The sequence below is a fragment of the Drosophila persimilis genome, unplaced genomic scaffold (assembly GCF_003286085.1).
Source record: "Drosophila persimilis strain 14011-0111.01,24,50 unplaced genomic scaffold, DperRS2 tig00000191-arrow-pilon, whole genome shotgun sequence".
Classification (NCBI taxonomy): domain Eukaryota; kingdom Metazoa; phylum Arthropoda; class Insecta; order Diptera; family Drosophilidae; genus Drosophila; species Drosophila persimilis.
Genome location: NW_020825298.1, coordinates 4964884 through 4992323, shown reverse-complemented (window position 1 = coordinate 4992323; position 27440 = coordinate 4964884). Strand labels below are relative to the sequence as shown.

General features: G+C 46.4%; 9 protein-coding genes across 10 annotated transcripts; 5 read left to right on the top strand and 4 right to left on the bottom strand.

Moving 5' to 3' along the window:
• The first annotated feature begins 40 nt into the window (after positions 1 to 40).
• Positions 41 to 1525, top strand: LOC6589403 (homocysteine S-methyltransferase 1). The gene is made up of 2 exons (XM_002015256.2): positions 41 to 947; positions 1014 to 1525. Exons 1-2 carry the CDS (start codon positions 309 to 311, stop codon positions 1422 to 1424), a joined length of 1050 nt encoding a protein of 349 aa, XP_002015292.1. The 5' UTR covers positions 41 to 308; the 3' UTR covers positions 1425 to 1525.
• Positions 1526 to 2827: 1302 nt separating this feature from the next.
• LOC6589404 (homocysteine S-methyltransferase) lies at positions 2828 to 4811 on the top strand. Its single transcript, XM_002015257.2, has 4 exons — positions 2828 to 2967; positions 3547 to 3718; positions 3784 to 3963; positions 4027 to 4811. The coding sequence occupies exons 2-4, from the start codon at positions 3562 to 3564 to the stop codon at positions 4683 to 4685; spliced, it is 996 nt and encodes a 331-aa protein (XP_002015293.1). The 5' UTR covers positions 2828 to 2967; positions 3547 to 3561; the 3' UTR covers positions 4686 to 4811.
• A 637-nt stretch (positions 4812 to 5448) lies between these two features.
• Positions 5449 to 6084, top strand: LOC6589210 (NEDD8). Its single transcript, XM_002015258.2, has 3 exons — positions 5449 to 5526; positions 5666 to 5796; positions 5863 to 6084. Exons 1-3 carry the CDS (start codon positions 5509 to 5511, stop codon positions 5954 to 5956), a joined length of 243 nt encoding a protein of 80 aa, XP_002015294.1. The 5' UTR covers positions 5449 to 5508; the 3' UTR covers positions 5957 to 6084.
• LOC6589211 (glutathione S-transferase C-terminal domain-containing protein homolog) lies at positions 6070 to 8260 on the bottom strand. 2 transcript variants are annotated; one of them, XM_026988960.1, is made up of 3 exons: positions 8242 to 8260; positions 7179 to 7972; positions 6070 to 7114 (listed from the first exon to the last, which is right to left on the bottom strand). In XM_026988960.1, the coding sequence occupies exons 2-3, from the start codon at positions 7959 to 7961 to the stop codon at positions 6137 to 6139; spliced, it is 1761 nt and encodes a 586-aa protein (XP_026844761.1). In that variant the 5' UTR covers positions 7962 to 7972; positions 8242 to 8260; the 3' UTR covers positions 6070 to 6136. The 2 variants fall into 2 exon arrangements, with proteins under 2 accessions (XP_026844761.1, XP_002015295.1); XM_002015259.2 differs by lacking the exon at positions 8242 to 8260 and having other exon boundaries at positions 7179 to 7976.
• Positions 8248 to 14099, top strand: LOC6589212 (hydroxylysine kinase). The gene is made up of 4 exons (XM_002015260.2): positions 8248 to 8412; positions 9655 to 10006; positions 12967 to 13091; positions 13162 to 14099. The coding sequence occupies exons 2-4, from the start codon at positions 9675 to 9677 to the stop codon at positions 13980 to 13982; spliced, it is 1278 nt and encodes a 425-aa protein (XP_002015296.1). The 5' UTR covers positions 8248 to 8412; positions 9655 to 9674; the 3' UTR covers positions 13983 to 14099.
• Positions 10462 to 12812, bottom strand: LOC6589213 (exonuclease 1). The gene is given in 3 exon segments (XM_002015261.2): positions 10462 to 11414; positions 11416 to 11868; positions 11932 to 12812. Coding segments are annotated over 3 exon segments (2130 nt in total). The 5' UTR covers positions 12736 to 12812; the 3' UTR covers positions 10462 to 10541.
• A 529-nt stretch (positions 14100 to 14628) lies between the features above and the next one.
• Positions 14629 to 21327, bottom strand: LOC6589215 (protein male-specific lethal-1). The gene is made up of 5 exons (XM_026988214.1): positions 20881 to 21327; positions 19936 to 20799; positions 18913 to 19764; positions 18688 to 18846; positions 14629 to 18621 (listed from the first exon to the last, which is right to left on the bottom strand). Exons 1-5 carry the CDS (start codon positions 20974 to 20976, stop codon positions 15535 to 15537), a joined length of 5058 nt encoding a protein of 1685 aa, XP_026844015.1. The 5' UTR covers positions 20977 to 21327; the 3' UTR covers positions 14629 to 15534.
• Positions 21328 to 21684: 357 nt separating this feature from the next.
• LOC6589216 (protein TIPIN homolog) lies at positions 21685 to 22830 on the top strand. Its single transcript, XM_002015264.2, has one exon. It carries the CDS (start codon positions 21722 to 21724, stop codon positions 22625 to 22627), a length of 906 nt encoding a protein of 301 aa, XP_002015300.1. The 5' UTR covers positions 21685 to 21721; the 3' UTR covers positions 22628 to 22830.
• On the bottom strand, positions 22628 to 27062 carry LOC6589711 (protein SERAC1). Its single transcript, XM_026988345.1, has 4 exons — positions 26759 to 27062; positions 24781 to 25327; positions 24003 to 24711; positions 22628 to 23939 (listed from the first exon to the last, which is right to left on the bottom strand). Exons 1-4 carry the CDS (start codon positions 26836 to 26838, stop codon positions 22873 to 22875), a joined length of 2403 nt encoding a protein of 800 aa, XP_026844146.1. The 5' UTR covers positions 26839 to 27062; the 3' UTR covers positions 22628 to 22872.
• Positions 27063 to 27440: the final 378 nt, after the last annotated feature.

The following is a 27440-nucleotide window of genomic DNA, read 5'->3' as shown; positions in this document are numbered from 1 at the left end:
AAACGGTAAACAGAAAACAGCTGACCGCCGCATCGTGTATGTGTGTGAGTGAGTGGAAGAGAATGAAAATTCACATAAGATAAGTTGCCAGCACAAGCGAAAAAAGGGAAGAACAGAACCAGAAAGTATTCCAAAAGCAGAGAAACAACACAAAACGAAAGCGACAAAACTCAAAATCTCACGTATCAGAGAATATCATATAAAAAGTATACAAAAACCAGGCAAGTAAATGTAAAAGTGTTGCAATATTAAGCGACAACAGCACCGCTGCACTAGTCTAGTAAAGCTCATCACGTACGCCAAGAACAATGTATGCCTTCGAGGAGGAGAACGAGAACCAGAATCGACCGGAGCAGCCCCGCGTGCTTGTCAAATGCGGTGGCTTCTCTTCCCAATTGGCGCACAATGTGGATGAAAAGGTGGACGGCGACCCGTTGTGGGGCTCACGTTTCGATGCAACCAATCCGCAGGCGGTGATTAAGACGCACCTGGACTTTCTGCGCAGTGGAGCTGACATCATATTAACCAACACCTACCAGTCCAGCGTGGAAGGATTTATGAAATATCTGGCGCTCACACGGGAACAGAGTGTGGCCCTGATAGAGAAGAGCGTACACCTGACGCAACAGGCCAAGGCGCAGTATTTGAAGGAGATTCTCCAGTCGGGCGAAATCATTAAACCCTTTTTCCCCCTGATCTTGGCCTCGATTGGCCCATATGGTGCCCATCTGCATGATGGTTCCGAGTATTCGGGCAGCTATGCTGATAAGATAAGCAAGGAGAAGCTCCAGGACTGGCATCGCACACGGATTGAGACCTGTCTGCTGGCCGGAGTCGATGGCTTGGCCGCGGAGACGCTACCCTGCCAACTGGAGGCACTCGCCATCACTGAAAGCATACTCGAGAACTATACGAATGTCAAGTTTTGGGTATCCTTTCAGTGCAAGGTGAGTTGTGCTTTGGATTGATTTCATTGATTTTATCGCTCACCTCACCCTTTTGTATGTCTACAGGACGACACCAGTCTGGCAGATGGTGAATCCTTTGCAGAGGCTGCTCTAGCCGTCTGGCGTATGGTGCAAGCTTACAAGGCACAGACTCGCCTCCTGGGCATCGGCGTTAACTGTGTGAATCCCACCTTTGTGACGCCCCTCCTAAGATCTCTCAATGCAGCCGCCGGCTTGGATCGCATTCCGCTGGTTGTCTACAGCAATCGTGGAGAGATCTACGATAGTGTACGTGGCGAATGGACTGGAACGGGTGAAGATGTGGCCAAATTTGTGCCCGAATGGGTACGACTGGGTGCACGCGTTGTGGGCGGCTGTTGCCGGGTCTATCCGGACGATGTGCTCAAGATCCGCAAGTGCGTTGATAGCCTCAACATCGGCTACAGCGCAGAGTCACCGCAATCGCACATTGTTTAAATTGATTGTTGACTTTTGTTGTTAATGCGAAATGTGGTTTCATGTTGCTAGACCTAGACCTATTTAGTTTGCTAAATACATCTATTTTTGTATACTATGTACTCGGGAGATGTTGTGCCTAATCAGCTGCAATGTACCGACAGTGTGTAGACAGAAGTAAGTGGATGCGAGTGCGAAACGACGACGCCAGATTTATAAAGATTTAAAGGTACAATCGTGAATGGGTAGTACACTGGTTGTCGCCCAATCAAAATCTGAAAGATTTCGACTATTTATAATCGGAATATTATTACTTTTTGACTCAATTATGTTACCTACACAAAGTGTGGCTGATTTAGCCGTGAATATCATTATTTTTTTAAACTCATTTTTCTTAAAGCAAAATATTACCATTTTTCCTAATTTTCTTTAACAAATGAAATCTATTTTATAATCGATAAGGAATAATTTGTAAACATCTCAGTTAATATCATATCTTTCTAATAAAAATGTTTAAATCATCAACGAAATGACTCAAAAAGTGGAAGCATTTATCGAACAAAGACGAGTCTAGCATCAATCTGTCTCTTTATGCACAGGACGTGTATTTTGTTTTTTCCCTCATGGGCATTCTCTTTTGGACTTTTCGCTTGTGCGTCCGAATGGCTTTGTTCTGAATGACATGAAACTCCTCTATACCATAGGCAACTCCAAGTTTCACCAGTTGGCACTCCTCCCGTTTCTGGCCACCGTCTCAAGATTGGGCAGAATTTAAAATTGAAAAAAGAACATTTAAAATTTTGTATATTCGATCAAAATTGGTTCAAGTATTATGTTTTGGCACGGCAGCTTCTATGTCAGGATATACCTTCTAGTACCCTGTGATCCATGTCCAAGGGGCAGAGTCAACCAACAAGATGTGACTGATCAATCCGGCACCAACTGGTGCTTAAGTGACCAAAGGTTATCGAAGAGGCGTCGTCTCAGCCAAGATGCCAGGCAGACCGCCTGTGGTCCTATCTCTCGCGGAGACCACGCACTGTGACGATTTCATCAGCCTTGTTCGGGAAGAGGTGTCTACCCCGCGGATCGGATCGGATCGTTCTCTGGACTGTTGTCTGGCAGCTGTGACTGTGCACCCGGTGCCGGCGGCAATTCCTTATCAAATCCAAGCACTTGCCCACCAGCGTACTCGTAGTTCTAGACCTAGCGCACAAAGACACAAACCTACATGCATATACAATGTGTTTATTATTTTTTTGTGTATTTTGCTATGTATTTTATTTATTTATTATTTTTTGCTGTGATAAGCGACAGCTGAGCCAGCAGGCAGCAACCAGCGGGCAGCCAACGGGCGGCAGATAGCAGGCTATAAAAGCTTCCAGCCGTCACTGTAAAACACTTAAACGCTCGACGAACATACAGTGGAGTAGATCATATCCATAGTTTGAACAGACGACAAAACAACAGCTAAATACTTGATTACAGGCCAGACAGCGACTTATCTAATAAAGTTGTTATTGAATTGAGACATTTACAAGATCTCTACAAATACGATTTCAAGGTGAGTGAGTGTGTGGGACGATGTTGTGTGTTGTTTGTTTTCTGGTTTGGACTCCATATTAATTGAAAATCAGCTGCTGGCGATTCACAAGTTGTTTATGCACTTAGCTTCCTCAAAGTTCGTTGAACTCGAACTTCTACTAGTAATCGAGCGATAAGTACAGTTGGCGTTGATGCAACGGATGTGTTTGCTGGTCAATTATTAAGAGAATGTGGCAACGCCAGCAGATACATTTATACCGTTGCAAGGGCAAAGGATTATCAAAGCTTTCTGCTGAATGAAATTGAACACCTTTTTGCTGATCCAGATCGGTGCAAAAAACGGACATCGTTGTAAGAAATGCCTATGGCTAATTCCCTAATTGTTGTCGCTCTTAATCTTAATTGATTGATCTGACGGTCGGCCCCTAGCAGATGTCAAGGCTCACATAACTGAGCTGCCCCCCAGCTGGACACAGCTGCAGCTTTTGTTGATTGCAGTGACGCTGTAAGATGGCTGGTCTGCTGGTCCTCCTTCTTATCAGTAGCAAACTAAGTAACACTTGATTAAGTATCATCCCACCCTTTCTCTGCCTTTCAGCTCTACCGTGTAATCATGGGTCTGACGCGCGTGCTGGTGAAAGATGGCGGTTTTGGCACACAGATGACCGTTCATGTGGGCAACTCTGTGGATGGGGATCCCTTGTGGAGTGCCCGCTTCAATGCCACTAATCCGGCGGCCATAATTAACACCCACCTGGATTTCCTGCAGAGTAAGTCGAGCCGACCCACCGATACTCAATTAGCAACAAGATTTAATTTTTGTAATGGCCAACAGATGGGGCTGATATCATATTGACGAACACTTATCAGGCCAGTGTCGAGGGTTACATGGAGTATTTGGAACTGGACGAGGATCAGAGCATCGAGCTGATAAGAAACACGGTGCGTCTGGCGCACATAGCAAAGGAAAAATATCTGACCGAGTGTTATCAGGCCCAGCTGGCGGTTCCAGAAGGTACGTGCACCCACACTCCAGGCCCTTAATTGTGCTTGTGCTAATTTATTGCCCCTTCCCCAGGCTATCCTCTGATAATCGCCTCGATTGGACCCTTTGGCGCCCACCTTCACGATGGCTCCGAGTACACCGGTAGCTACGCCGATTATGTACCAGCAAAGACCATCACCGACTGGCACCGCATCCGGATCGAGGCTTGTCTGGAGGCGGGAGTCGATGCCCTGGCCATTGAGACAATTCCGTGCCAGATGGAGGCTGAAGCCCTCGTGGAAATGCTTTGCGATGACTATCCGGATGTCAAGTTCTGGGTGGCATTCCAATGCAAGGATGAGAGCACTCTAGCGCATGGCGAGACCTTTGCAGATGCGGCAAATGCCATCTGGGATATGCTCGCCGAGCGTAATGCTCAGGACAAGTGCCTGGCTGTCGGTGTGAACTGTGTGCATCCCAAATTTGTGACATCTTTGTTCAAGAGCCTTAATGGAGACCGCAGCGTGGAAGATCAGATCCCGCTAGTTGTTTATCCCAACAGTGGAGAGGTCTACGATGTCGTCAAGGGCTGGGAGGGAAGGGAGCATTGTGTGCCCCTCGCCAACTACGTGCCCGAGTGGTCGCAGCTGGGAGCCAAAATTATTGGCGGCTGCTGTCGCACATACGCCAGGGATATTCGCCACATTGGCGAGGCCATCCGCAACTGGAACAAACTGAAGAAGGTCGCTTAAAGGTGGCAAGAACCTGCGGATCTCAGTAACTGTAACGAAAAAAATGCATTTGAATTAGTTCTGTATATATACGTAGTTAGGTATTTAGTTTTAATTATTCTTTGAATTAAAATTCAAAAAGACAAATACCGCTTTTGAATATGATTTCTAAATCGAACGTTTGAACCGTGTTTTTGTCAAAACAAAAAACATGCAATTACTTAAAAGTAGTTAATCTTGAACAAAATTGATATATCATATAATCATATAAAATTATGTGGGCAAAGCTGAGAGATCTATATACCTAGTAATATTCGACGGAAGATCAAAAACCAGGAATTTGTCTTAATAACCGGTTGACAACAATTATTCCCGGCAACATGAATTTTCATACCCTAGGGAAAAGAATATTATAGAATTAAGAAAATGTTTGTCATCCCAGGCTCCGTAGGTATCAGGATCGAGATGAATTTATACAAGATACTAATAATATACATGAATACATACAATTTGAGAAAAGGTCTTTAAAAATTACCTTTTATCTTTATATAAAATTAACGAAATAGGGTGTACAAAGGCAGGCGGAATTCGGACAGAATTCGACGGAATCTCTAAATTGAGGATATGAACAACTATCCTTCTTTCGTCAGTAAATTTACGGTATTTTTTAAATGAGATGGTATGTGTTGGTATATTTTTGAGGGTCGGACGGTATATTTTATCAATAAGTCCGCGGTCACACTATATACGAAACAGGCACCATTTGCGAAATTTTAGTAATTTAATAATTTAAATAATTAATAATTAATTAATTTACGCGAAAAGCGAATAAAACACACAAGAAATGTTGATCAAAGTGAAGGTAAGTATGGAGTAAAATTTCGGGATGAAGCCTCCGGCGGCAACGCGCACTTCGGAGCCTCCATTTCTATGCGTCAGCTAGCAGACAACAACAAAATATGCAAAATGTGTTTCTTTACGGATCCGATCCTAAATTGCAGACGCTGACCGGGAAGGAAATTGAAATCGACATCGAGCCCACAGATAAGGTGGACCGCATCAAAGAGCGTGTGGAAGAGAAGGAGGGCATTCCGCCACAGCAACAGCGTCTAATCTTTTCCGGCAAACAAATGTGAGTGACCGGCAGAATTACATTATATATTCGGTCAATTAACTCTGGCCATTTATTTCCATGCAGGAACGATGACAAGACTGCTGCCGACTACAAAGTTCAAGGCGGATCGGTGCTGCATTTGGTGTTAGCTCTGCGCGGAGGCCATAGCCATGCCTAGACCTCGGATGTTGGTGAATCTTAGTAAATTTGGTTAAGAATTATTACCCCTCGCCGGCGCCAGGGGGAGCTTATCTTTTTCTACAAGCTACTCAAATAAATCTAAATCGGCGATTCGGTATCTAAATATATGAAAAATGCATTTATTCATGTGTTGGTTGGGCAGTATCAATACATCAGTTCAGTTCTGTTTCACAAAACGTCCGACTAGCAAGTGATTCTTTGGCGTGCACTGTTCGGGCTTGAGGCGTGTGAGTATCACCTGGTAGCCCGCCTCCTCCGACTGCAGCTTGCGGTCCGTGTCCACAATGGACATGCATTGCAGACCCTGCAATGTGGTCTCCGGCTTGCAATTGGTTGTGCCCATTTCATGGGCCTGATCCGCTGTATGGGCTATGTAGAGATAGTCGTTTGTGCTTAACACCCGCTGGAAGCGTTGACTAAGTGGATAGGAAATGTGGGGCATGGGCTGCAACGAGCCATAGCAGCAGGGGCAGCAGACGAAATGAGCAACGGAACGGCGACACTGCTGGAGAACAATGTCGGTCGCCGTGCCGCAAGCGTGAAGAGATGCTCCTATATCGAATCTTCCCACAAAGTAATCAATATTGCATTGATAGAAGACGCAGTTGCTTAGCTCCAGCTCCAGGGCTCGCTTCTGGGCTTGGGCCAGTGAGAAAGACTTGTTCTCCATGACGATAATGGTGCAGAGGGGCAGCTTAAGGGCCAACAGTATGGCTAAGTGTCCCGTGCCGCTGCAAAAGTCCACAATGCGATCTCCTGGCTGTGCCAGAGACACCACAGCATTCGCCATATTCTCCAGCTGCTGTCGCTTGCGTTCCAGGCGCTCCTGTGGCAGGGCTGAGCTCGTAGCATGCGTGGGCTCGATTTTCTGCCAATCGATGGTCTGCTGGCCAAAGGTGTGTTCCGAATCGGTACTGAACACCAGTTGCAGTTCAGAGAGCTTGGCGAGAGCCAGATCTACCTCGGCCTGGCTGGTGTAGATCCGATTGCGAGGCTTGTAGCGCTTGGGATCGGCTTTGTAGAGACTAGTGGCATCGCAGTCGGGTATAGAAAGGAGCTCTTCGCCCTGCGACGCCGCCTGCGGCACATATAGCTCGCCAAGGATCTTGGCACAAGTGCCATCAAATGAGTCAATCTAAAAGTACACAATGACACACAGTTGGTTAATTCTTCTTCTATAGAACACTCCTTTATCATACCTCACTAAACCACGTGCTGGTCAGGGGAAAATGGGGCAACATTTGCCCACAATGCTGGAAGACTATTCGTAGCAGGGGGTACAAAATGAGATCTGCTATGGTGAAGCTAATTCCTTCCGCAAAACGATGCTCAATCAGAAGTTGCTCCTTGGGCGTCCTACCATCGATCTGAACACGATGTTTCCTCTTAATCTTGGCACCGTTCTCAGTTTGGTTGGCCTGCTCCCTGGCCTGTTTATAGATATTATGCATGCGCACGGGTTCATTCATGTGCTGCTCGAAGCGTACCACTTCGTCGGGAACAGCCTTCAGCAGAAGGCCCTCATGAAGACGGCTCACGACGTCCACGACATCAACTTCGCAAAATCGAGTCCAGATCGAAGCTTCCGATGGAGCCAGTAGACAGCTCTCCTTGAAGCCCAGTAGTTTGCGCAGTTCGGTATTCGGCTGTCGGGCAATTAGTTCCCTGCAAACAGCACAGGTCCCAGCTATAAAGGTATTTCCATCCTTCTCATAGATGGGCAACCGGAGATCCCGAATAGCTGGCAATTTGGCCGCCTCGCGGCATGTTATATGCTGATCGGTGAGCTCCCGCCGCAGTTGAGAGCTGCGTAAAGCTATCTTACCACTCTCTATTTTGGTGGCCACAAAGTTAACTTGGATATTCTTGGGCTCATTGAGATATCGGTATGTGTATAGGGCTAAGAATGAAGACACGCTGGTGTAAATCGTTGTTTCGGCATTCTGAGTGCTTATCTCAATTTCTAAGTACAGCTGATCCATAGTTTAATTAACTAATCATTTAAATAGTTGAGAAAATAAATAAAAACAAAATTCTAAAATCAACCAAAAGCAAAACAGAAGAAACGAAAATGAGTAAAAAGAGTGAGGTTATGGCGAAAGGTAAATAAGAAATCAGCTGGGGGCAGAATATAACAATCGCCATTCACATGGCAGCGTTAATGCATTGCTTTGAATTTTTGAATGTGTTCGTTTTTAGTTGTTTTAATTTTTGTTGTTGTTGTTAAATGATTTTATTGAGTCTTAGGTGCTAATTAGTTACGTTACAGTCGCTTGGACGCACTGCGACACTTCACACCAAAATCTATAGGCCTAAATGCGAGCCATCGCTTTGAGGTTTCAATCCATTGCATTACAATTTCAGGTTTAGTCGACCATTCGTTCGAGCGGGAGACAGGTGTCGTCGTGTAAGCGTTTATAGGCCAACCAAAAGGTAATACTTGTATTAGTTATTTCGTATGTATTTGATTGACAGTCAGCTGTGCATATTTACATTCATTATTTTTATAAGTATGTATGTATGTTTGCATATTTGGTTTTTAATTACCCTGAATGTGCGTTTGTGTGTGCGTGTTTGCGCTCTTTTTACGGGTGTGGGTGTGTGTCTGTGCACTGCTTGATGGTGTAGTGTGTGTGTTGTGTGTGGCGCCTGACCAGTGGAAAAATCTTAGTAACTTTCATTACGCTGCATCGCATGAGTAAATAAACTCTAATTGAGGAAAGGCCACTTATCCACTCCATTTATATTGTAAAATATTTATCAAAATTCAATTGAATTGAATTTTAGTCATAGTTCTTCATTCACTAGCTGCTGTCACACGATTATCCCAATCCGAATACAGCGAATCAGTCTTTTTTTTTCAAGTGAAACAGCTGTCTTAAACGATCCAACTGTGACTTTCTTTACCAGTTACACCGATCCTTAGTCATAGTTCTAAAACTACAGAAAATTGCAGCTCTAGAACACTTAGAATTCGCTAATAAGGTGGTTTCCACAAGATTTATGGCCCCCCAACAAGGGCCCCTAAACTTTTTCGACTATTTGCTTAGACTCGGGGTCTGTCCTGTGCATTTACCTGTTAGTTTTACTAATCTAACGTAATCTCAAGTCCATCTATCTGATTTATAAACATATAATTGATATGCCCCAACTTTCTGGGAGAGAGCGTTAAGTGGTTTAATAGAAACCGATCACGACTTGAATTTTGGTTGGGCAACGGCAACAGATACGAGGGGGAGGGAGGAGTATCTGTCCTGATGATAAGACCCTCCCCCGGACACTGCACTCGGCAAATATACATCCATCTAGTGGTGCCGCAATCAAAGAGTAAACAGGGGGAGAAGGCTTTAAGAAATTGTACAAATAACCAAATTAACGCTGGCACCCAGGCACCCGGGGTGGCACAACACACAGACACACACACACACACCGCTGCACTGACAAGACAGAATCAGAGACACACAGATGCACACTTGCGCAAGTCTAGCTAAAAAGATATAAAGAAGACAAGACGCTGCTGCGGCAACGAACTCGTTCCAATTGAAACGAAACTGAAACCCCAACACATCTCTCATTCCGCTCTGGAACGCGCAACCGAAAACATTTTCGCATTCGTTTGCGTTTACTGATCCGCAATTGTTTTCTTATTGTTTTTTTGCGTCTCCGATAAAGCAGCAGCTACCCACCCCGCCAGAATGGAGCAGTGGAACAATGTGGAGCTGACGAACATGTCCAAAAAGTCATACACACTGAATCATGCCTATAATATGGCCGAAAAGCTCAACAAGGAGAACAACGCTGCTCCGACCTCCAATGGTAGTGGTAGTGGTAGTATTAAAGGTAACGACAGTGTCCAGGCCAAGGACCAAACAGACAGCTCGGTCCTAAAGCCTGGCTCTGATGTACGGCCAAAAGTGGAGCCCGAAGATGTGGAGAACCTTTTGCGACGACTGTATGGCATCACAGTGAGCGAAGTGAAAGAGATTCTGGCCTACGATGATCGTAACTTTCTGATCCATGAAGACAGGTAAGCTCTTATGTCATTCCTGTAGCCGCCAATGTCAAATATAGCGGCGAAAAATATATAAAAGGTAAAAAGTGGGGCAATAGAAAGGCTCATGTCAAATCTAACCGGGAAAAAAACACAAGCCTATCATCAATCATTCCTTAGCCGATTTAAGCACACATATAGCACATATAGAGGAGGCTCTTGCTTGAGCAGTAGCCGCTGCACGACTGATAAATAAAAAAAAAAATGTTTACACTGGAGCGAGATTCAGGTCAAGGGGGGTCGTGTCAGTGTGGGGACATGGGCTGGTGTAGCATCTATTTATAACCATTTAATTAAAGTTGTTAGGCGCGGCAGTTGACTGTGACGCGTCGCAGTACTGCGGCACAGTCACCTTCCTTGCCAGCAGCATCCCATCCCCATTGTTATCTTGATGGATTCATTGGGATACCATGCCATACCATACTACACACTCTGTTGTCGTCGCTCGCTCACTTTAATAAATTAGATTAGCTTACAGAACTAAGTGCACAAAGGTGAACAGGAATGGCCGTTATTTAAGAACAGGCCTCTTCTGGAAGCCGAACATGCTGAGCTTGGTTTGATTTGGACTGGAGGAAGTGCCCAGTTTGCTGTTCTTGGACTTGGACAAACCCCTTTTGGCAGTTGTGGTGCTGGTGCTGGTCGGCTTGGTGAGGCCCACGCGTCGTTTGCTGGACACAAAGAAATTGTTGCGTTGAACGGCAGCTTCCTGGCTGCTGGGGAGCGTTGCTTCCGAACTGCAGCTGTCATCAGACAGCAAATTGATGGTGTCTGAAGAGGCCGGCTCCTGAGGCTCTCCCGCTAGTATGTCAAAGGATTTAACACGAATATCCTTGCTGTCTTCAAGCTGAACACTTTCTGATGATGGCTTCATTTTATTGCTAGAAGCATTTAAACATGGCTTTTCATCCTCTTCGGAGAGTACCATGTCTGTAGGCTCAGTAAATGCATTCGTTTTCGTTTCCAGTCTTAATTTCTTGTTGGAGCCACTTGATCCCAACTCTTGTGGCGACTCCTCCTCTTTCAGCTGCTCCTGCCGCAGCGTTGCCTGTTCCGCTTGAGTGGTAAAAAAGCGACTACGCACCTCCACCTGCTCCTTGGCAAAGATGCTTCGCTTTAGGGAACTCACACGCGTCTCCTCCGCTCCTTCACCGCCGGGACTGCATTTCTTTGGGCTTAGCAGACGCAGCAAAGAACTATTCTCACAGACAACTGGGGACCGTAGCAGCGAATCCTGTCCTGTGCGTTCCTTGGCAAAGGGATTGTGACGACTTCTCGTATGTACTGGCGATGGGGGCGGTGTGCGTTCTCTATCCGTAGACCCACTACCGCTTGGACTTCTTCTCCGCTTCGATTTGAAGCTGTACATGGAAAAGACTTGCGCTTTCCGTTTGCTTAGCCTGCTCCAGTCGCTCATTGGCCTTGATTTCCTCATCTATCGTTGGACCAACAAAATCCACCTTCTTGAAGAACAAAGCACAAGGTGATTGCACCTTTTCCGGCTGTTCATTTCCTTGATTCTGTACAGATGATACATTTGATAGCCAAATACTTTTGTGCTTGGTACGTTTAGTATTTTTGGGAGCAGCAAGTGCTTTGCCGGGCTCCCAGCTATCCAGGCGTTTGAGCGAAAACGGATTCAAATTCCCTAGAGCTAAATGCAGAGCCAGATGGCTATCTTCCAGCAAAGTGCCAGCATTGCTGCAGTAGCTTTCATCTGTCTCGTATTCCTCAAGAGTGCAAAGTCGCTCCATGCGACGCTGCAGAGGATTGTAGATGAACATGTGCTTGAAGGTGGCCTCGGCTTTCATAAAGTTCTCAATGTAGTCATCGTCCACCTAGAGAGAGCAATGGAAAATTTTACTCATCTTTTAATGAAACTCACATGATATCTGACTCACCTCCAATTTGCTCATATTGAGGTAGCTTGGAATCTTTTTCAATGCTATCCGCATGTCGTCCTGTTCCGTTTTCAGCATGAACTTGCAAGCCTTGGCCAGACCTATGCCCGGTAGTGAGTCGAGGTAATCACAGCCCGACAGTATGCACATGCGTCGAAACTTGTCAAAATGATACTTCGCCTGCGTGCAGCCCATTGCCAGGTAGAGCTTGTCCGCCTCCACCAGCAGACCGCAGCCATTTAGGTCCAGTTTGAAGATAACCTTCTTTGCGCCAAACAACGTCAAGTCGGAGTCCTCGGTGATTATGTACTGGGCAATGTTGGCCTTGTTGAGCCAGGCCATCTGGGCATCCGCCTCGTAAGGCGCCACAATGCAGTCCACATTGCGATTCCGGCACTCGCGTATCAGTCTGAGGGCCATCTCGTGGGTAACATCCACACAGCGACGCATTTGGGAGCGTGCTTCCTCCACACGACCCAGGCGCAGGAGTTCTGCTGCCCGTTGCTTGCTCTGCTGTCGCGACTCTCGCCGCCGCTTCTCGGTCAAAGCCTTTGCCGGCAAATGCTGACCATCAAATACCAGAATTGGTTTGATGTCGTAAGAGAGTAGCATCTGTATGTACTTCAGACAGTACTGCACGTACTGATCGCAGTCCTCGCCGCGGGCTAGCTTTTCCGCGCAACTAAAGACACCTTTGTGCAGCCAACAATAAGTGTCCACAGCGACGGTGCTACCGCGTATGTCTTTCAGTTGCAGCTTCGACGATGCCTTCTCCAGAAATGGTATCAGGCCGGTAATACCCATGGTCAGGCATGCAGGTGGTCAATTTGCAAGCTTAATGATAACACAAATTAAATAAAAACCAAAGCAATAAACACAACACACGGTGGAACTATTCTACCGCCAAAATATCTCTAGTGTTGTACAATTGTAAAATGTTACATTGCCATTCACCCCGATTTTCTGCTATCACTTTCCAGCACTATACCAGGGGCACACTAACTAATCAAATTATAACCGTTTTTATCCATTTAGCAATGTGAAGAATCCCCTGATTGTCTCCCACTGCCCCCATGGCTATATCCTGAAGATTATGAATTCGTTGGACTCTAAGAAAGAAGACGTTGTGGATGCGCAGAATCAAGTGATGCTTTATCTATGTAAATACTCATTAACTTTATACATGTTTATTCAACTGAAACGAATAATCTGTTCTTCTTTGTTCTGCAGCAAAACAACAAATAAAGTGTCCCCGTCCTATTGCCAATGCCAGCGGAAAGTATTACTCGGTGGAAAAGCTAAATGGCACAGCCCATGTGGTGCGCCTCTTGGAGTTCGTTCCCGGCCAAATATTCCGCGATGTTCCAATCACCAACTATCTGCTGTTTCAAAGTGGCGAATACTTGGCGAAATTGGACCGAGCTCTGAAGGATTTCACCCACGAAGCCTATGAAACCCACACAACAACATGGATGCTGCAGAACGTACCGGCCGTGAGAGAGTTTCTGTTCGCCGTCAAGGATCAGGAGCGAAAAGCATTGTGTGAGGAGGTGATCGATGCCTTCGAGTCGAAGGTATTGAGTGTGGTGCCCACCCTGGATCATCAGATAATCCATGGCGACTTCAATGAGTCGAATATTGTGATCGAAACGGCACCAAATCAGACGGACCATAACATCAAGGGAGTGATCGATTTTGGGGACATGAGCAAGTCGCCGCTTCTCTTCGAAATTGGCATTGCCTTGACCTACATGACGCTGGAGGCGAAAGATCTGGCCAGCGGTGGCATCTTCCTGGCAGGATATACCAGCATAAAGCCAGTCAGTAGCACAGAGCTGGGATATCTCAAGTATTGTGTGGCTGCTCGTCTCGTCCAGAGCCTGGTATTGGGCCTGTACACGCACAGTTTGCATCCCACCAATGATTACTTGCTGTCTACCCAACACGAGGGCTGGAAGCTGCTCGAGAAGCTGTGGAAGGATAGTTTTGACTCCGTGGACGAACTGTGGTCGACCACAGGCCATCAGTACTTGACGCAAAGCAATAAATAAACTAGAAAATTAGAAAAGTGTCAATTATAAGAAATGTTTGCTTTAAATATTACTTTTATCCGATATATTATTATCATCATAATCTTTACAATAAAACTTGTTAAACAAATACAAATACATCGTATGTAGTACATATTGCTTAGATTTAGGTGTTTCGTTAGTTTTGGGTTCTCTAGAGACGTGGCAATTACATATTTCCAATCGATTTTCAGTTGAATTGAACTAATTAACGCTAATTACATTTTGGATCGTATTCGTGTAAAAATATGTTTGAACAAAGTTCGTTCTTCCTGCCAATATACAATTTGTTCCTCCCCCTGGCGACTATCTAATTCTACATATATATCCATTGATCTGGCATCTACTTAACGCTATAATTACAAATATCTCTCCTTTCTCGCTTAACACCTACTGAAATGTACAAAAGTGCAGTGCCGCTGCGGGATCTGCTTTGCACAAGCTGTAGGCATGATTATTGATGCTCCTCTTCCTTTCTTATCTCGTTGCCAAATGGTAAACTCATCAAACAGAAGACGTCTTGAACAAATGGTATATATGGTGGGGACTGCGACGCTACTTGTTGTTGCTTAAACATGTTTTTTACAGCTTGAAAATCAAGTTTTATTTATTTTTGTATATATTAAGGGTGTTTTTTTTTTGTTTTAACTAAAAAGAAGTTAATAAAGTAAAAAAACAATACGTTAAAGATAACTTTAAGCTTAACACAATTTTTACACACGCTCAAAAAAAAAAGTAAAAAAAAAGAGGGGAGTGGGGGGCGTATAAATTTACAATAAAAGTCAAAGATAATAATCAGACATATACCTGAGCACACAGACGCACACACAATAAAACATATAAATAAAGGGAGAAAATTGTTACAATTATGATCTATGAAAAAAAAATTGGTTTAAAAATTTAAAGTCTATAAATGTCATTTTGTTTTTATGCCAAAATTAGACATTTACAATAATAATCAAGATAGTAATCAGAGATATACCTGAATGTATAAAAAAGCTCTTATCAACACTCAGACGCACACACAATAAAACATATAAATACAGGGATAAAATTGTTGCGATTACGATCTAAGAAAAAAAAATTGGTTTTAAAATTTAAAAAGTCTAAAAATTTCATTTTGTTTTTATGCCAAAATTAGAGACCAGAGCATGTCCTTTCTGTGGGTTTATCACTTGCGAAATGTTGATAAAGCTGAGATGTTGGAACCCGATCAAACTAAGCGACTGTTTATGGGATTAATCATCTATCATTAAAATATTATATAGGATTACGTCGTGAGGGCAGACACAATCTAGCGTGGAAACTCTTTAGAATTCCTTGAGGCATAGATTGCAGGGCCAGAACCTAAAAACTAATGTTTTTCCTTAATATTTCAATAACCTAAATAAGATTTAAAAATAGCGCAAAAAAAAATTAAGGAATAATAATTAATGTGTATTACATAGGCAACGTCATTGGGTAATGAAGCCACCATTATCCACCTTTGGCACGCCACTGCTACTTCTCAGCTCACGAAGAGTCCTCTGCCCAGCTAACGCTTTCTTTGCCGCTTGCGCCGCTTGAGGAACACATACGAAGAGTTCATCTCCTGATGCCTGGATTCGGCTGCGGTGAGAGGTATCTTTTTGCTAGCTAACGTGGCCACCGGCACTGCCTCAGCCTTCGCCCGGGCAATGGCTGTCAGTGCTTTCACCGAGTCCAGCCAGGGCAGGCTGAAATCAGATCTCGCCTCCATGTTGACCACATTCTCACCGAACGCCTGCACAGGTATTTCCGTGACAATTTGTACGCCTTCAATGTCCTCGGGCAGGGGGTAGAAGGTGGACGTGGGCAGGGGATCGAGTTTGACCAACACCTCATCCTGATTGTGGCGCTGCCGCAGAGCCTCGCTCCTCATCTGCTCCCTCATGTAGCGGGCATCGCGGCGCTTCCTTTCGATCTCGTCCTTTACATACTTTTCGTGACGCTTCACAAAATCTTCATCCGTCAGGCTCTCAATGTCCTTGTTGTCGGTGCTGGGCGGTATGGGTGTATCCCGCCATTTGGGTATCTCCAAGCTCGGATGATCCGACAGCAGTTCGTCGGCTTCCTCATCGAAGAACTCGTTATCGCGATGGAACTCCTGATCCTCCCAAGAGCGTGTCGTATACGGAAACAGGACAGTGCGATATCTGGATGTGGATTTGTGAGCATAGTTTTGGACGATCGTTCGGGATGCGCTGGCGCCGGTGCTAGAAGTTGTGCTGCTGCTGCTGTTGCTGCTCATCGACTGGGGTGTCAGGGGTGCCGCAATTACTATCATCGATTTATCGTCTGCCTTTGTTTCCGTCTCATCGGAGGTGTCTACTATCAGATTTGCGGTCGAGGGCGGTGGCGTCGTTGACGGCGTTCCTGGTGGCGTCGTTTCAGACGCTGGTGATAATGGTGATGAGGGTGGTGTGGGTGACATTGAAGTTGATGCATGCGCTATCGGGGGATAGATCAAACTTGTGTTGGAGCTGTTATCCTTGGGGGGTTTCTTGAGCAGCACCACCGGCTGTTGACTCAGTCGCCTCTGCTCCTTTTTCAGATGCTCCTGAAGTTTGCGACGCATTTCCTCCTCCAAACGGGCCACCTCCTTCTCCTTGTCCAATTTGTTGTTGTTCTTCAGGAAGGAGGAATCATGGAATTTCCTGTCATTGGAGAGTCCATGCTGCTTGAGCTTCACCTGCAGACGTTTTTGTTTCTTCATTGGCGGTGCCCCCGCTTCAGAGAGCTCTGCCTTGTCTCCTTCTATGTCTTGTATGAGGTTGTGGGGGCGTTTCTTGGGCAATGACTGATGATTGGCCACGTGTGGCATCTTCTTATCGTGCTGTATTGATTCGCTCTTTGAGGGACTCTTGCTCTTGCTCTTGCTCTTACTCCGTTTCTTCTTTTTCTTTTTGAACTCTGGTTGGACCACGGCAGCAGATTTTACACTATTTAGAGCTTCAAATCGAGCGGGAAGATCCTCTTCTGCTGCTACTTCTATTTTCGCTGCCTCCTTTGGAATCTCCGTTTGGATTTCTTTCTCCGGTTCAGAGGCCTTGGCCTTGAGAAGACCAGCCACTGGTGCGGGAGCTGCAGCGTTTCCCTTGTGCTTAGTCTCCTCAACGGATTTTTCCTTCTGCAGAGTTTCGACCAGGGATTTTTCCTTGGGTAAAGCTCCTGCCAAAACGGAATTTTCCTTTGGTACAGCTGCTGCAGAAGACTTCTCCTTGGTTTGAGTCTCTGCAACAGCAGCCTGGGTCTTTGTCGTAGGCAGACAGAGGGTTCCCGCCGCCACAATAGTGGACTTCTCCTTGTGAAAAGCCGTCACCGCAGTGGAGTTTGCCTTGGCATGGCCTCCAACACGAGATGAATGACCCGCCGGCACTTTGAGAATCAGTTTAGTCCCCGTCGCCTCCTTTGTTGCCCTGTCCACCTTCTTATCGGATGACTCTTCCTTAGATTTAGAACGAACCAAAGAAGAATTTGGTTTTGTTGAAAGAGCGTCTACCACAGCTGGCTTTTCCTTGGGTGGAACTGCTGCGACCGTGGAGTTCGCCTTTGTTGGAGATGCTACAACAGCGGAGTTTGCCTTGGTTGGAGGAGCTTCTACAACAACCGACTTTTCCTTGAGCGGGGCCACCACGACAGTGGGCTTTTCCTTGCTCGAAGATACTTCGACACTGCAATTTGCTTTCGGTGGAGCTTCTACAACAACAGACTTTTCCTTTGATAGAGCCGATACAACAGCGGACTTATCCTTGGGCAGAGCTCCTACAGAAACGGACTTTACCGTGGGTACAGTCGCTTCAATAGTAGACTTTTCCTTCGGAGCAGACGTTGCCTCAGCAGTGGACTTTTCGTTTGATGAAGTGGCTAAAACAGCGGGTTTTTCCTTCGGTACAGTCGTTTCTTCAATAGTGGATTTTTCCATGGATGAAGTCGCTTCAACAACAGGCAGTTCCTTGGGTGCATCTGCGGCTTCAACAGTAGACTTTTCCGCAGGCACAGCAGCTTCTGCTAAAACAGATTCTTCCTGGACTGGAGCTGGTACTATAACAGACTCTTCCTTAGTTGGAACTTCAACGATAGCAGAATTGGTCTTGTGTTTAGGTTCCACGACAGCGGAGCGGTTAGCCTTGGGCAGAGCAGGAACAGGAGTAGCAACAGGAGCGGGAGCCTGAGGATTGCTAGCAGATGTTTTGGGCAGGACATGCTTGCTGATTGTCGTGGTTGTGACCTCCTCTGTTTTGATTTCAATTTCCATGCCGGCTTGCTCTACAACGGTCTCCTCCGTGTGAACTTCCACAGTCTGTACTTCCACCGTCTCTATGCCCATGCTCACTCCCAATTCCACACCCACACCTGTCTCCAGTGTCTCCACTTCGAGAGTCTCTACTTCGACAGTCTGCACTTCCATTTCCCCAGCATCCATTTCCAAGGGCTCTGCGATGACAAGTTTCGGCTGCTGGCTGTCCTCCTCCACTTCAAGAAGCTGACGCGTTTCTGATGGCTCCTTTTGTGGGTAACGCTGCGTAATGTGCTGGTGATTGGGTGTTGAATGGGCTGATGGCGCCATGCTCTTATGCTCCGGACTTTCCATGGCGTGTATCTGAAGAAAAGATTGCGATTCCTTGAATCTGTTACCACACACAGATAAAACGCCAAAGAGACTTACCTGATGATTGGCATGTGACATCGGAGGGACTGTCTGCCAACAACTGTCGTCGCCTTCATTTGGGCGCAAGGCATCTAAATTGTTAACATCAGTTTTTGAGGGTGGAGGCTGGATATGCTCCCGCTCCCCCTCATCATTGTCCTCGCTTTCCTCGTCCACGTCCTCATCTTCACTTCCGCTTTCGCTCTCATCGTCGCTCTCTTCATCATCATCATCATCGTCGTCATCACCATCATCATCATCCTCCTCCTCCTGTTCGTTTTCGAAGCATTGTCGATCCTCGATATGGCCATTATACACTGTGGTCTGTACAATCTCCTCTACGGTTTCCACGCCCATCTCCTCCTCGGCTTCAAGAAGTATCATTCCATCCGGCTGTAGGGCATAATGGAAAATGGTGTTTTCTTCAGCAATAACCACCTCCTCCATTTGATTCATCTGATCCATTGCAACCTCCTCCGTTTCGATGTCCTGCTGCTGTTCCACCGTCTCCGTTTCGATGACCTGCTGCTGCTCCACCACCTCCGTTTCCATCACCTGGGGCTGGGTCTCCACTTGCTGTTCCAACACCTGCTCCCTTTCGATGGACTGCTGCAGTTCTGCCAGCTCCTCGGTTTCCATAACCTTCTGCAGCTCCTCCTCCTTTGTTTCGATCACCTGCTGCTGCTGCAGCTGCTCTTCTACCACCGGCGGCTTTTCCACTTCCGGCTGCTTCTCCTTCTCCGGCTGGCTATGTGATGGGATGTGATGCTGGGCTGAGGATGTGAGGCTGGAGTCCTGGTTAACCCGATGAAGAAACATGGTGCTAACCTTCTTGCCATTGTATTCCCCTCTCGCTTTGCTCTCCACGGGCGGAGTGCTGATTGTCGGCGGCAGATTCGTGACGGAGGTAACAAGAGTCGCTTTGGAAGAGCTTTTGTGCGGAGACTGATGGAGATGATGATGCTGCTGCTGACGAAGCTGTGGCGGTTGATTTTCCTCCGCCTGCTGCTGCTGACGATGCTGTGGCGGTTGATTTTCCTCCGCCTGCTGATGCTCCTGCTGCTGCTGTTCCCTTATAGGCTTGGGCTGCTGCTGCTGTTCCTCCCTCACAGGCCAAGGCTGCTGCTGCTGCTCCTCCTCTCTGATAAGTGTGGGCTGCTGTTGTTGCTGCTGTTCCACTCTTATAAGTGTGGGCTGCTGTTGCTGCTGCTTTTCCTCTCTTATAAGAGTGGGCTGCAGTTGCTGCTGCTGCTCCTCTCTTATAAGTCTGGGCTGCTGCTGCTCTCTTGCAAGTCTAGACTGCTGCTGCTGAATGTCCTTTACCAGTCTGGTTTGCAGTTCTTCCCTCACCATCCTGGTCTGTGGCTCCTCTCTCATAAGACGCGGCTGCGACTGCGGCTGCGGCTCCTGCCTCACAAGACGGGGCTGTGGCTCCTCAATCGTTTGAGTTGGCTGCTGTAGCTCCTGCCTCCTAAGAGGGGGCTGCTGCTGCTCCACACTCATTAGAGGGGCCTGCTCCTGCTGTTTTTGAATCATTAGATGGGGATGTTGGGGCTCCTCTCTTACCAGCCTGGGCTGCCTTTTAGCCTGGTGTAGATAAGGATAAGCCGGCTCCGGCTGTGCCAGATGATGCGCTACCAACTCCGTTTGTGTTTCCGCATTGCACACAATCTTCTCCTGCATGGCAGGTGGCAGTTGATGATCGTCATCGTCATTGTTGTCGTCGTCGTCGGGGCCCCCCCTCCTGTTCTTTTTCCTTAGCTGCTTGCGTAGCTCCTCGATGGTGGCCTCCAGGTGGACATTGACCAGCTTCAGGTCTTGGTTCTGCGAGAGTACGGCGTTCAGCTTGTCCGTTTGACCGTCCAGTTCCTTCTCCTTGGCCGCAAGGCTGTCCGTCTGCTCCTGCATCAGATTTAGATGAAGCATAATCATACGCTTCAGATTGTTGTTCTCCACGATGAGGGTGACCACATCCGAGCCCGAAGAGTTGCCCGAGGCGGGCGGCGCCATGGCGCCGCCTCCGACCCTGGGCAGAGAGGGTTCTGCTGACGGCGGTGGCGGGGGCTTGTAGTAGCTGCTACCCGTATTGGGCTTCTGATAGCTATAGCCATGTTGCGGGCGTGAGTAATTCTTGTGGGCATGCGAGTGCGGATGTTTTTTCTGGTAGTAATAGTCTCTATCACCGCCGCCACCACCACCACCACCACCGCCGCCGCCACCGCCACCGCCGCCACGCGACGTATGATGGTAGGGTGGATCCGAGTAGTTGGCCTTCTGGTTGAGTGGCCATTTGAATCGCTTGTCCATTTCGTGTGTGAGCGCTCCTGACAAATTCTATGCGAAGTTCATAGTTTGGATTTTTTGTTTTGATTGCTTTATCGTCGCCCGCCACACCACGCCACACCGTGACAGCGCCGCAGCTGATACAGTAGAATGCGTAAATCTTGATTTCCACCACACTTAATTTTTTTTGTTCTTGTTTCTCTCCCAATCACATCGCTTTTCCCCAGAAAAACGTTTTTGGCGTCAGTTTTAATGTATTTTACGTTGCCCCAATATTGCACGTGGAGACACCATTTGGCTGGATAGTTGGGTTACTTGTTTTCGTCACGCTTTACATGTTTTTCATCGCGTTTTTCACAATTATGCGGAAATTTATGAAACTTCGCCCGAAAAATGCCTTGAAGTATGGCGTTTGCGCGGTGTTGCCAGGCCAGCCCAAAGGCAGGGTTGCTATATATATGCCACGCTGCCAACTGCCAGAAACGAAACGCCGGGAAAGTGGTTTTTCCACTTTTATACCCCTTGAAAGTAATTTAATTAATTGTTTATATTGTTACTTATTATTTTCGCATGGCAGGGAACTAGTTATGTAATGCGAAACTAAGAAGAAAATACGTGTGGTTTTTTAGAAAAGGTGGCAGCTCTGTCTCTTGTGTAAGCGCCAGGTGCGAATGCCACTGGCGAAGAAGCAGAAAATGGCGGCAAATATCTTTGTTGTGCTGAAAGTGGTTGATTTTCCACGAGTCCTTGCGGCATACCGGTACTGTCCATGGCTTCTCTATTCGGCGACGATGGGGTTGATGACTTGTTCAACGACAACGTGTGCGCGGACAACGACCAATTGCCCAGCGATGGCGAGGGGGAGAAACTATTTGCCGACGACGATGAGAACAATGAAAATGCAGATGGAAATCCTGATGCTGGAGTCAAAGTGGAGCCCAAGAAGCGTGCTGTGCGCAATCCAAGGCCGCGTCTCACAGTGGACACCCTGCGTGGCCCACGCGGCATTCACACCATCGAGAATTACTTCAAGGATGTCAAACTGAAGGGCAAGGGCCATGAAAAAACTGATCTGGATGAGGTCTTGCGGCGGCTGCAGCACTGGGGTCATCGCATGTACCCCACCTACACATTCGACGATGTCCTCAACAACATAGAGCGTCTGGGTAAGAAGAAGCCCCTTCAGGTGCACATGTCACGATATCGTCTGGGACAACTGGAGGATTTGCGCATGCAGGAAGGGGACGCTGTCGACGATGGCCAGGAGGAGCAGAACGATGACGCAGCCGATGAACCTTTTGACGAGTTCGATGCTTTGTTGGGCGAACAGATAGCCATGTCTAAGCTGGCACCACACACACCAGCAGCCACGTATCAGAGATCCAAGTTATCCAGCACGAGCACAAGTACTTTGGTTACGCCTTCCTTCTCCCGCCATGCAGTTGTGTCCACTCCCTATTCGACGGTGAATGGTCCGACCTTCGATAAAGATGGTGCTCCTATAGATGCGCACGATATGAGTGATTATGGTCAGCCCTTGCCGTCTTCACAGCCTCCAACGCCAGCGACAAAGAAGCTATCGGCGGATCAAATGGCGCGTATAGCAGAGAATCGAAGGCTGGCACAGGAGCGGCTACTGGCCAAGAAACAACAGCAACAAGAGCTGGAATCATAATTTACGTGTAAAACTTAAGCATTTTTATTGAAGAAAATAAATTAGGATTCGTTTGTAAGAAAGCTACAATATGTGCGTATGTACAAAGAGCAGAAGCTCCTCCAAGTCATGATAGGGATGGATTTGTAGAGCCTCATGTATGAAGAATACTTGTAAAACTATATACTATGGTGTGAATAAACTAAACACTTATTGAATACAAAGCAGTCGAGGTACAGGCGTATGTGGGAGGAATGGGAGCTCGCCTAAGTGTTGAATCGCACAGCGACGCGGGGCAGATACTCAAACAGTCCCTTGGCACCCTTCAGCAGGGCAGCCACAATATTCATTAGAATTACTTCCTGGTTTGGTGAGGTCTGCGGCATTTCGTTCTGGTCCTTTGTGTCGGGCTGACGCTCTTTAACAGCCTCCCGAATGACATGCAGGAGACGCTGATAAAGGAAGGACTGCCTGTAGATGGGCTTGGACAGACTGAGATGGTCATCTTTGAGCAGATAAAAGTCGCCGAAATTTATGCGAGATGACTCCTCGGTGACAATGCGCAGGGGAAACTTAAATGTGGTAAGCATTGTCGGTGATCCCTCGGCCACGCTCATTACCTTGCAATGGCGCAGGGCAGTGTTCAGGCAGCCCATGAAACGTCGATGCATCTCCAGCAGCTTGGGTGCATTTTCCTCCATCTCTTTGACCTCAATCGAGGGGGAGAGGATCATTTGTATATGCTGCTGCCATTTGGCAATCGATGAGCCGCGGTGAGGCGTACCCAGGAATACGATTCCCTTGGTGTTCTTGGCAATCTGTTGAACCTTGGGCTCGTGCGAGTCTATGGATTTCAAAAGCATCAGCTTGGTGAGCAGTCCGCCCATGGAATGACCTATCCACACAATGGGACGCTCATTGCCCACATCAGAGACAGCAATGCGCTCCAGAAGGGTGCTGGCCCTCACATCGATATGACCCTGACCCTTCTCGCAGGGACAATACTTGGTGAAATTCGCCGACCATTCGGTCACAGCCGATGTGTAGTCAATGCCAATGATCCTCGAGTCGGGATAATCATCGGGCAGCCATTCCATGGGCCAGCAGTTTGTGTACTCCTCGTTGTTCTCCTGATTACGCCACTCGTTCCCGGACATACTGAACTTGCCCTCGCAGTTCATATTTGCATCCAAAGGTATATCCGGATGGACCACCTCCCAATCCGAGTCCAGTTCGGGCTGATTGCGTAGGGTCTCCACGAATTCCTTTGTGGCGGCATCGCTGATCATGACAGGATCTTCCTCCACCTTTTTTATGGCCTTTAAAACTGGATCTGTAAGGTTTAGGTTAGGCGTTAATGATTGTGATCTCAAAACGAGTTGCCGCATTTCTTTACCTTTAAAACCTTCCACTTTGGGCTGGCCATTGGCTTTGTTTTCCTCTTGATTGTTGTCTCCTGCATTTTGTGTTGGAACAAGAGGCACTCCCTGCACCTTCTTTTGCTTGGTGCCATTGACACGCTTCTGTTCCCCTACTAGGAAAACATCATCCGATTCGCTCGTATAGAAGGCATTCTTGCCGTACAGACCCAGCTCTGTGGGCTTCCTATCGCGCTGACGCCACGTGATGAATACGCCGCCCAGCAACCCATGGACAAAGACAATATCTGCCTTGGGCTTGCGACGGGTACGCACTCTGGGATGCAGGGGATACACATTGGGTGGATATGTGCACTGGTTGGGATCATCATGGTCCAGATTGGCCATTGTCTTGGCGGAGACCACTTGCAGCCTGAGATCGGCGCACTGTTGCCATTCGGCTAGAGTACCCACCCAGCCAGAGGTAAAGAAGTGCTCCACGACATCGGGCACCACGGACATGTTGGCCAGAACTTTGCACAATGTGGACAGGGTCTCGTTGTCATCGCAGAAGATCTTGCGCAATTCCATGAGATGCACCAGGCCACCATCTTTGATAATTTTAGCCGAAACGTCGGGATCTTTCGTGATGTGATGCAGAAAAGAGATGATCTCCTTCAGCAAGTCCGTGTCGGCTGTGGCCAACACAATCGTTTGCTCCTGATTCAGATATTCGTGTATGTCCTCCTGCCAAAATAAAGAGATATAATAGTTTGAGATATATTCTTCATTCATTTCTTCTGTTCGGTCGCTTACAATGGGATCCTGATCGGGAAAGTATTTGCTGAAGAAATGCTGCACACAGCCCATGGGACGGAGTCGGGCCAGCATTCCATGCAGCTCCGAAAGCAGCATTTTGGGATTCTTAATGCAGCCACGACGATGCACGGGCATAAACCAGCGTGTGTCGGCACCACAGCGCGCCAGGGAGACGGCTGTGCGAGCATCACAGATCTGTGCCAAATGACGAAAGTCCCAATCCTTCAAGTGATCCATGCAGACCAATTGCTGGACTGCCTTCAAACGCTCGGGCTGACTGCCAGTCTGGGCAATATTGAGCAGACGCCAGGCCACCGAATGCTTGGCCGTCTTCCACCATTTGCCAAGAGGATTGATGATAACGCTGATCCATTTCTTTTCATCCTCCTGCTTCTGTTGCATCTTGCGCATGGACTCCCTGTAGATGTGATACTTTATATAGATATACTCGGCGCGACGCTTGTCCGACTCGGGTGCCTTCTTGTCCACATATTGACCAAAGAAATGACGAGCTTGGGGACTACCGTACAGTAAGAATCCAGCACTAAAAGAAACAAAAAGAGTATTTGAATGATTATCGCCAAATAATATTGATCATTTTAGAAACTAGTCGCAACTTTCTATTTCAATCTACCTTTACCATACATACATACATATATATATATTCTCTATTGTAAATATTTATCTGATCTATCTATCCATCTATCTGTATCTATCTTTTGTTTTTCTCATTGCACATTTTCCTCCGAACTCAAACAACAACAAAAATACTATTATCTGCCAACTATTTTGTTATTAGATAAGTGCAAGATCAACAACAAAAACAAATCCACCGAAAAGTGGGCACGTCAGATTCATGGCAAAAACAAGTCCCGTCCACACGCGCCGCAGCAGCGGCACAATTTCTAATCAACAAAAACAACATTGGTTAAACCATAAACAATAACAACAACAAAAACTATCAAATTCGCGGGGGGTTCGCAGATTTTAAAAAAACTGCGCACATTTATGGCGCCATGTTAGTTTTTCGGTTATCTGTGTATGCGTGTGTGTGCGAATGGTGGAGGCCTTGAACAGCTGTTAAAGGCAAAGAAAGAGAAGGCAGCGCCAAATGAGTAATAAGCGGGTAAACAAAAGGCACTAACAACAACTTCACCAATATTGCTATCTCATTTATACAAAATCGTACGTTCTGTTTTGATCTTGTTTGGCAGTAGAGCAAATCAGAAGCGGTGTGATATTAAGCTAATATTGAATACTCTAATGAATGGGGCTATGTTATAAGGAGTTTGTTTTTTGGATGTTGGATTTTCAGTATAATTTGAATTATATTAAAAGGGGGAATATGAAAAAGACTATTGTTATCAGTGCCATATCTGGTATATTTGTATAAAGTGAAAACGAGAACAAGTTCTCTTTAAGGTTTAAGTTTATCCTGTCAAATGAAGAAAATAGTTAATTAGTTACTAACTAAATTAGCCTTGCTATCTTTGTAAGGCAACTATTCTTCCATTGATTCGACATTTTTATAGTTTGCCTGCCCAAAAATTGTTGGCGCTGATCTCATATAATGTCCTGTCCTAACAACAACATCAACTGGATTTGAATGAATAATTTGCTTTTGTGATCTGTAATTAGTAGTTGTAAACAAATGACGTCACAGGTGCGCAATAGTGTAGAATGCGGAAAATATCAACTTGTTGTTGTTGTTCAAGATATATATTATGTAGAAGCGTGTGCGCATATATTATACATAGAAATCGTACGATATATTCAGGGGCATGTGGGGCCACTTTTCATAAAACGTGTATGAGGACGAGCCCCCTGAATCTAAGCAACCTTGTATAAAGTTCTCACTGGGTCTTTGTGTGATTTAAAACTATTTTTGCCATGGGACCTGTAGCATCTGCTGAACGCGGGTGGACTACTTTCGTTTGGGCGTTTGATATAAGGTGGCGTGATGTGATTCACTTACGTGGTCAAAATACCAACTCCACCCAGGCCCACAAGCTTCGGATAACGTCGCAGAGTTGTTTTGAGATCCTCCAATGACATTGCCTGGTCTCTGGCCCTCCGAAGTTTAGTTGTGGTGTAGTTTTGGTGGTCGAAAACACACAATAACAATTAATGTGTTGCTTCTTTTTGCTTTGAAAGCGTTTACACTATTGTTCACACTTTAAATTTAGATGATTATATCAGTTCACGCCCACAAAATATCACTAGGGCGGCTTGCTTTTATTTAGTTGCTGTCACTTGAGACTGTTTTGTTTTGTTGTTGCTTGCTTGGTTTGTTGGCTGTTTTGCTGGCCAAATGTGCGCGTAATTTCTTTATAAAGGCTTCAGCGAACCTATCGGAAGAGTACCGATAGGTCTGGCAGCAGCAGCTGATTGTATGACACTAGACTTAATTTCTATTCATATCTGAAAGACAAGCATGTAATACTTGGTTAATCTAAACTGCTTGAACGGCTGAAAAGAACCGTTTTGGCAAAAATAATGATAACCTGGAACTTTTTGTCTCTTGATTTCTGTGTCTTTCAGATAAGAGAGGTAGTTCAGTGTAGTGTCATAAGATATTTCCGTTTTCCAACACTCGCCAAACGCTTATTGTATCTTCTTTTGATAAGCTGTTTGTTTAGCAACGGTTTTAGCCAGGT

What these genes read in the sequence shown, in the direction of transcription:
- LOC6589216 (XM_002015264.2), top strand. Translation starts at nt 21,722, where the DNA reads ATGGCTTCTCTATTCGGCGACGATGGGGTTGATGACTTGTTCAACGAC.
- LOC6589711 (XM_026988345.1), bottom strand. Translation starts at nt 26,838, where the DNA reads ATGTCATTGGAGGATCTCAAAACAACTCTGCGACGTTATCCGAAGCTT. An exon ending in GGAGTTGGTATTTTGACCAC is followed by an intron (nt 25,328 to 26,758) that starts GTAAGTGAATCA and finishes TGTTTCTTTTAG; the next exon opens with TGCTGGATTCTTACTGTACG. An exon ending in TTCCCGATCAGGATCCCATT is followed by an intron (nt 24,712 to 24,780) that starts GTAAGCGACCGA and finishes TTATTTTGGCAG; the next exon opens with GAGGACATACACGAATATCT.
- LOC6589212 (XM_002015260.2), top strand. Translation starts at nt 9,675, where the DNA reads ATGGAGCAGTGGAACAATGTGGAGCTGACGAACATGTCCAAAAAGTCA. An exon ending in TTTCTGATCCATGAAGACAG is followed by an intron (nt 10,007 to 12,966) that starts GTAAGCTCTTAT and finishes TTATCCATTTAG; the next exon opens with CAATGTGAAGAATCCCCTGA. An exon ending in TCAAGTGATGCTTTATCTAT is followed by an intron (nt 13,092 to 13,161) that starts GTAAATACTCAT and finishes TTTGTTCTGCAG; the next exon opens with CAAAACAACAAATAAAGTGT.
- LOC6589211 (XM_026988960.1), bottom strand. Translation starts at nt 7,961, where the DNA reads ATGGATCAGCTGTACTTAGAAATTGAGATAAGCACTCAGAATGCCGAA. An exon ending in CCAGCACGTGGTTTAGTGAG is followed by an intron (nt 7,115 to 7,178) that starts GTATGATAAAGG and finishes GTGTACTTTTAG; the next exon opens with ATTGACTCATTTGATGGCAC.
- LOC6589403 (XM_002015256.2), top strand. Translation starts at nt 309, where the DNA reads ATGTATGCCTTCGAGGAGGAGAACGAGAACCAGAATCGACCGGAGCAG. An exon ending in GGGTATCCTTTCAGTGCAAG is followed by an intron (nt 948 to 1,013) that starts GTGAGTTGTGCT and finishes GTATGTCTACAG; the next exon opens with GACGACACCAGTCTGGCAGA.
- LOC6589404 (XM_002015257.2), top strand. Translation starts at nt 3,562, where the DNA reads ATGGGTCTGACGCGCGTGCTGGTGAAAGATGGCGGTTTTGGCACACAG. An exon ending in CCACCTGGATTTCCTGCAGA is followed by an intron (nt 3,719 to 3,783) that starts GTAAGTCGAGCC and finishes AATGGCCAACAG; the next exon opens with ATGGGGCTGATATCATATTG. An exon ending in CCAGCTGGCGGTTCCAGAAG is followed by an intron (nt 3,964 to 4,026) that starts GTACGTGCACCC and finishes CCCCTTCCCCAG; the next exon opens with GCTATCCTCTGATAATCGCC.
- LOC6589215 (XM_026988214.1), bottom strand. Translation starts at nt 20,976, where the DNA reads ATGGACAAGCGATTCAAATGGCCACTCAACCAGAAGGCCAACTACTCG. An exon ending in GCGGCGGTGGCGGTGGCGGC is followed by an intron (nt 20,800 to 20,880) that starts GGCGGTGGTGGT and finishes CATGCCCACAAG; the next exon opens with AATTACTCACGCCCGCAACA. An exon ending in AGGATGATGATGATGGTGAT is followed by an intron (nt 18,847 to 18,912) that starts GACGACGATGAT and finishes GAAGATGAGGAC; the next exon opens with GTGGACGAGGAAAGCGAGGA.
- LOC6589210 (XM_002015258.2), top strand. An exon ending in ATCTTTTCCGGCAAACAAAT is followed by an intron (nt 5,797 to 5,862) that starts GTGAGTGACCGG and finishes ATTTCCATGCAG; the next exon opens with GAACGATGACAAGACTGCTG.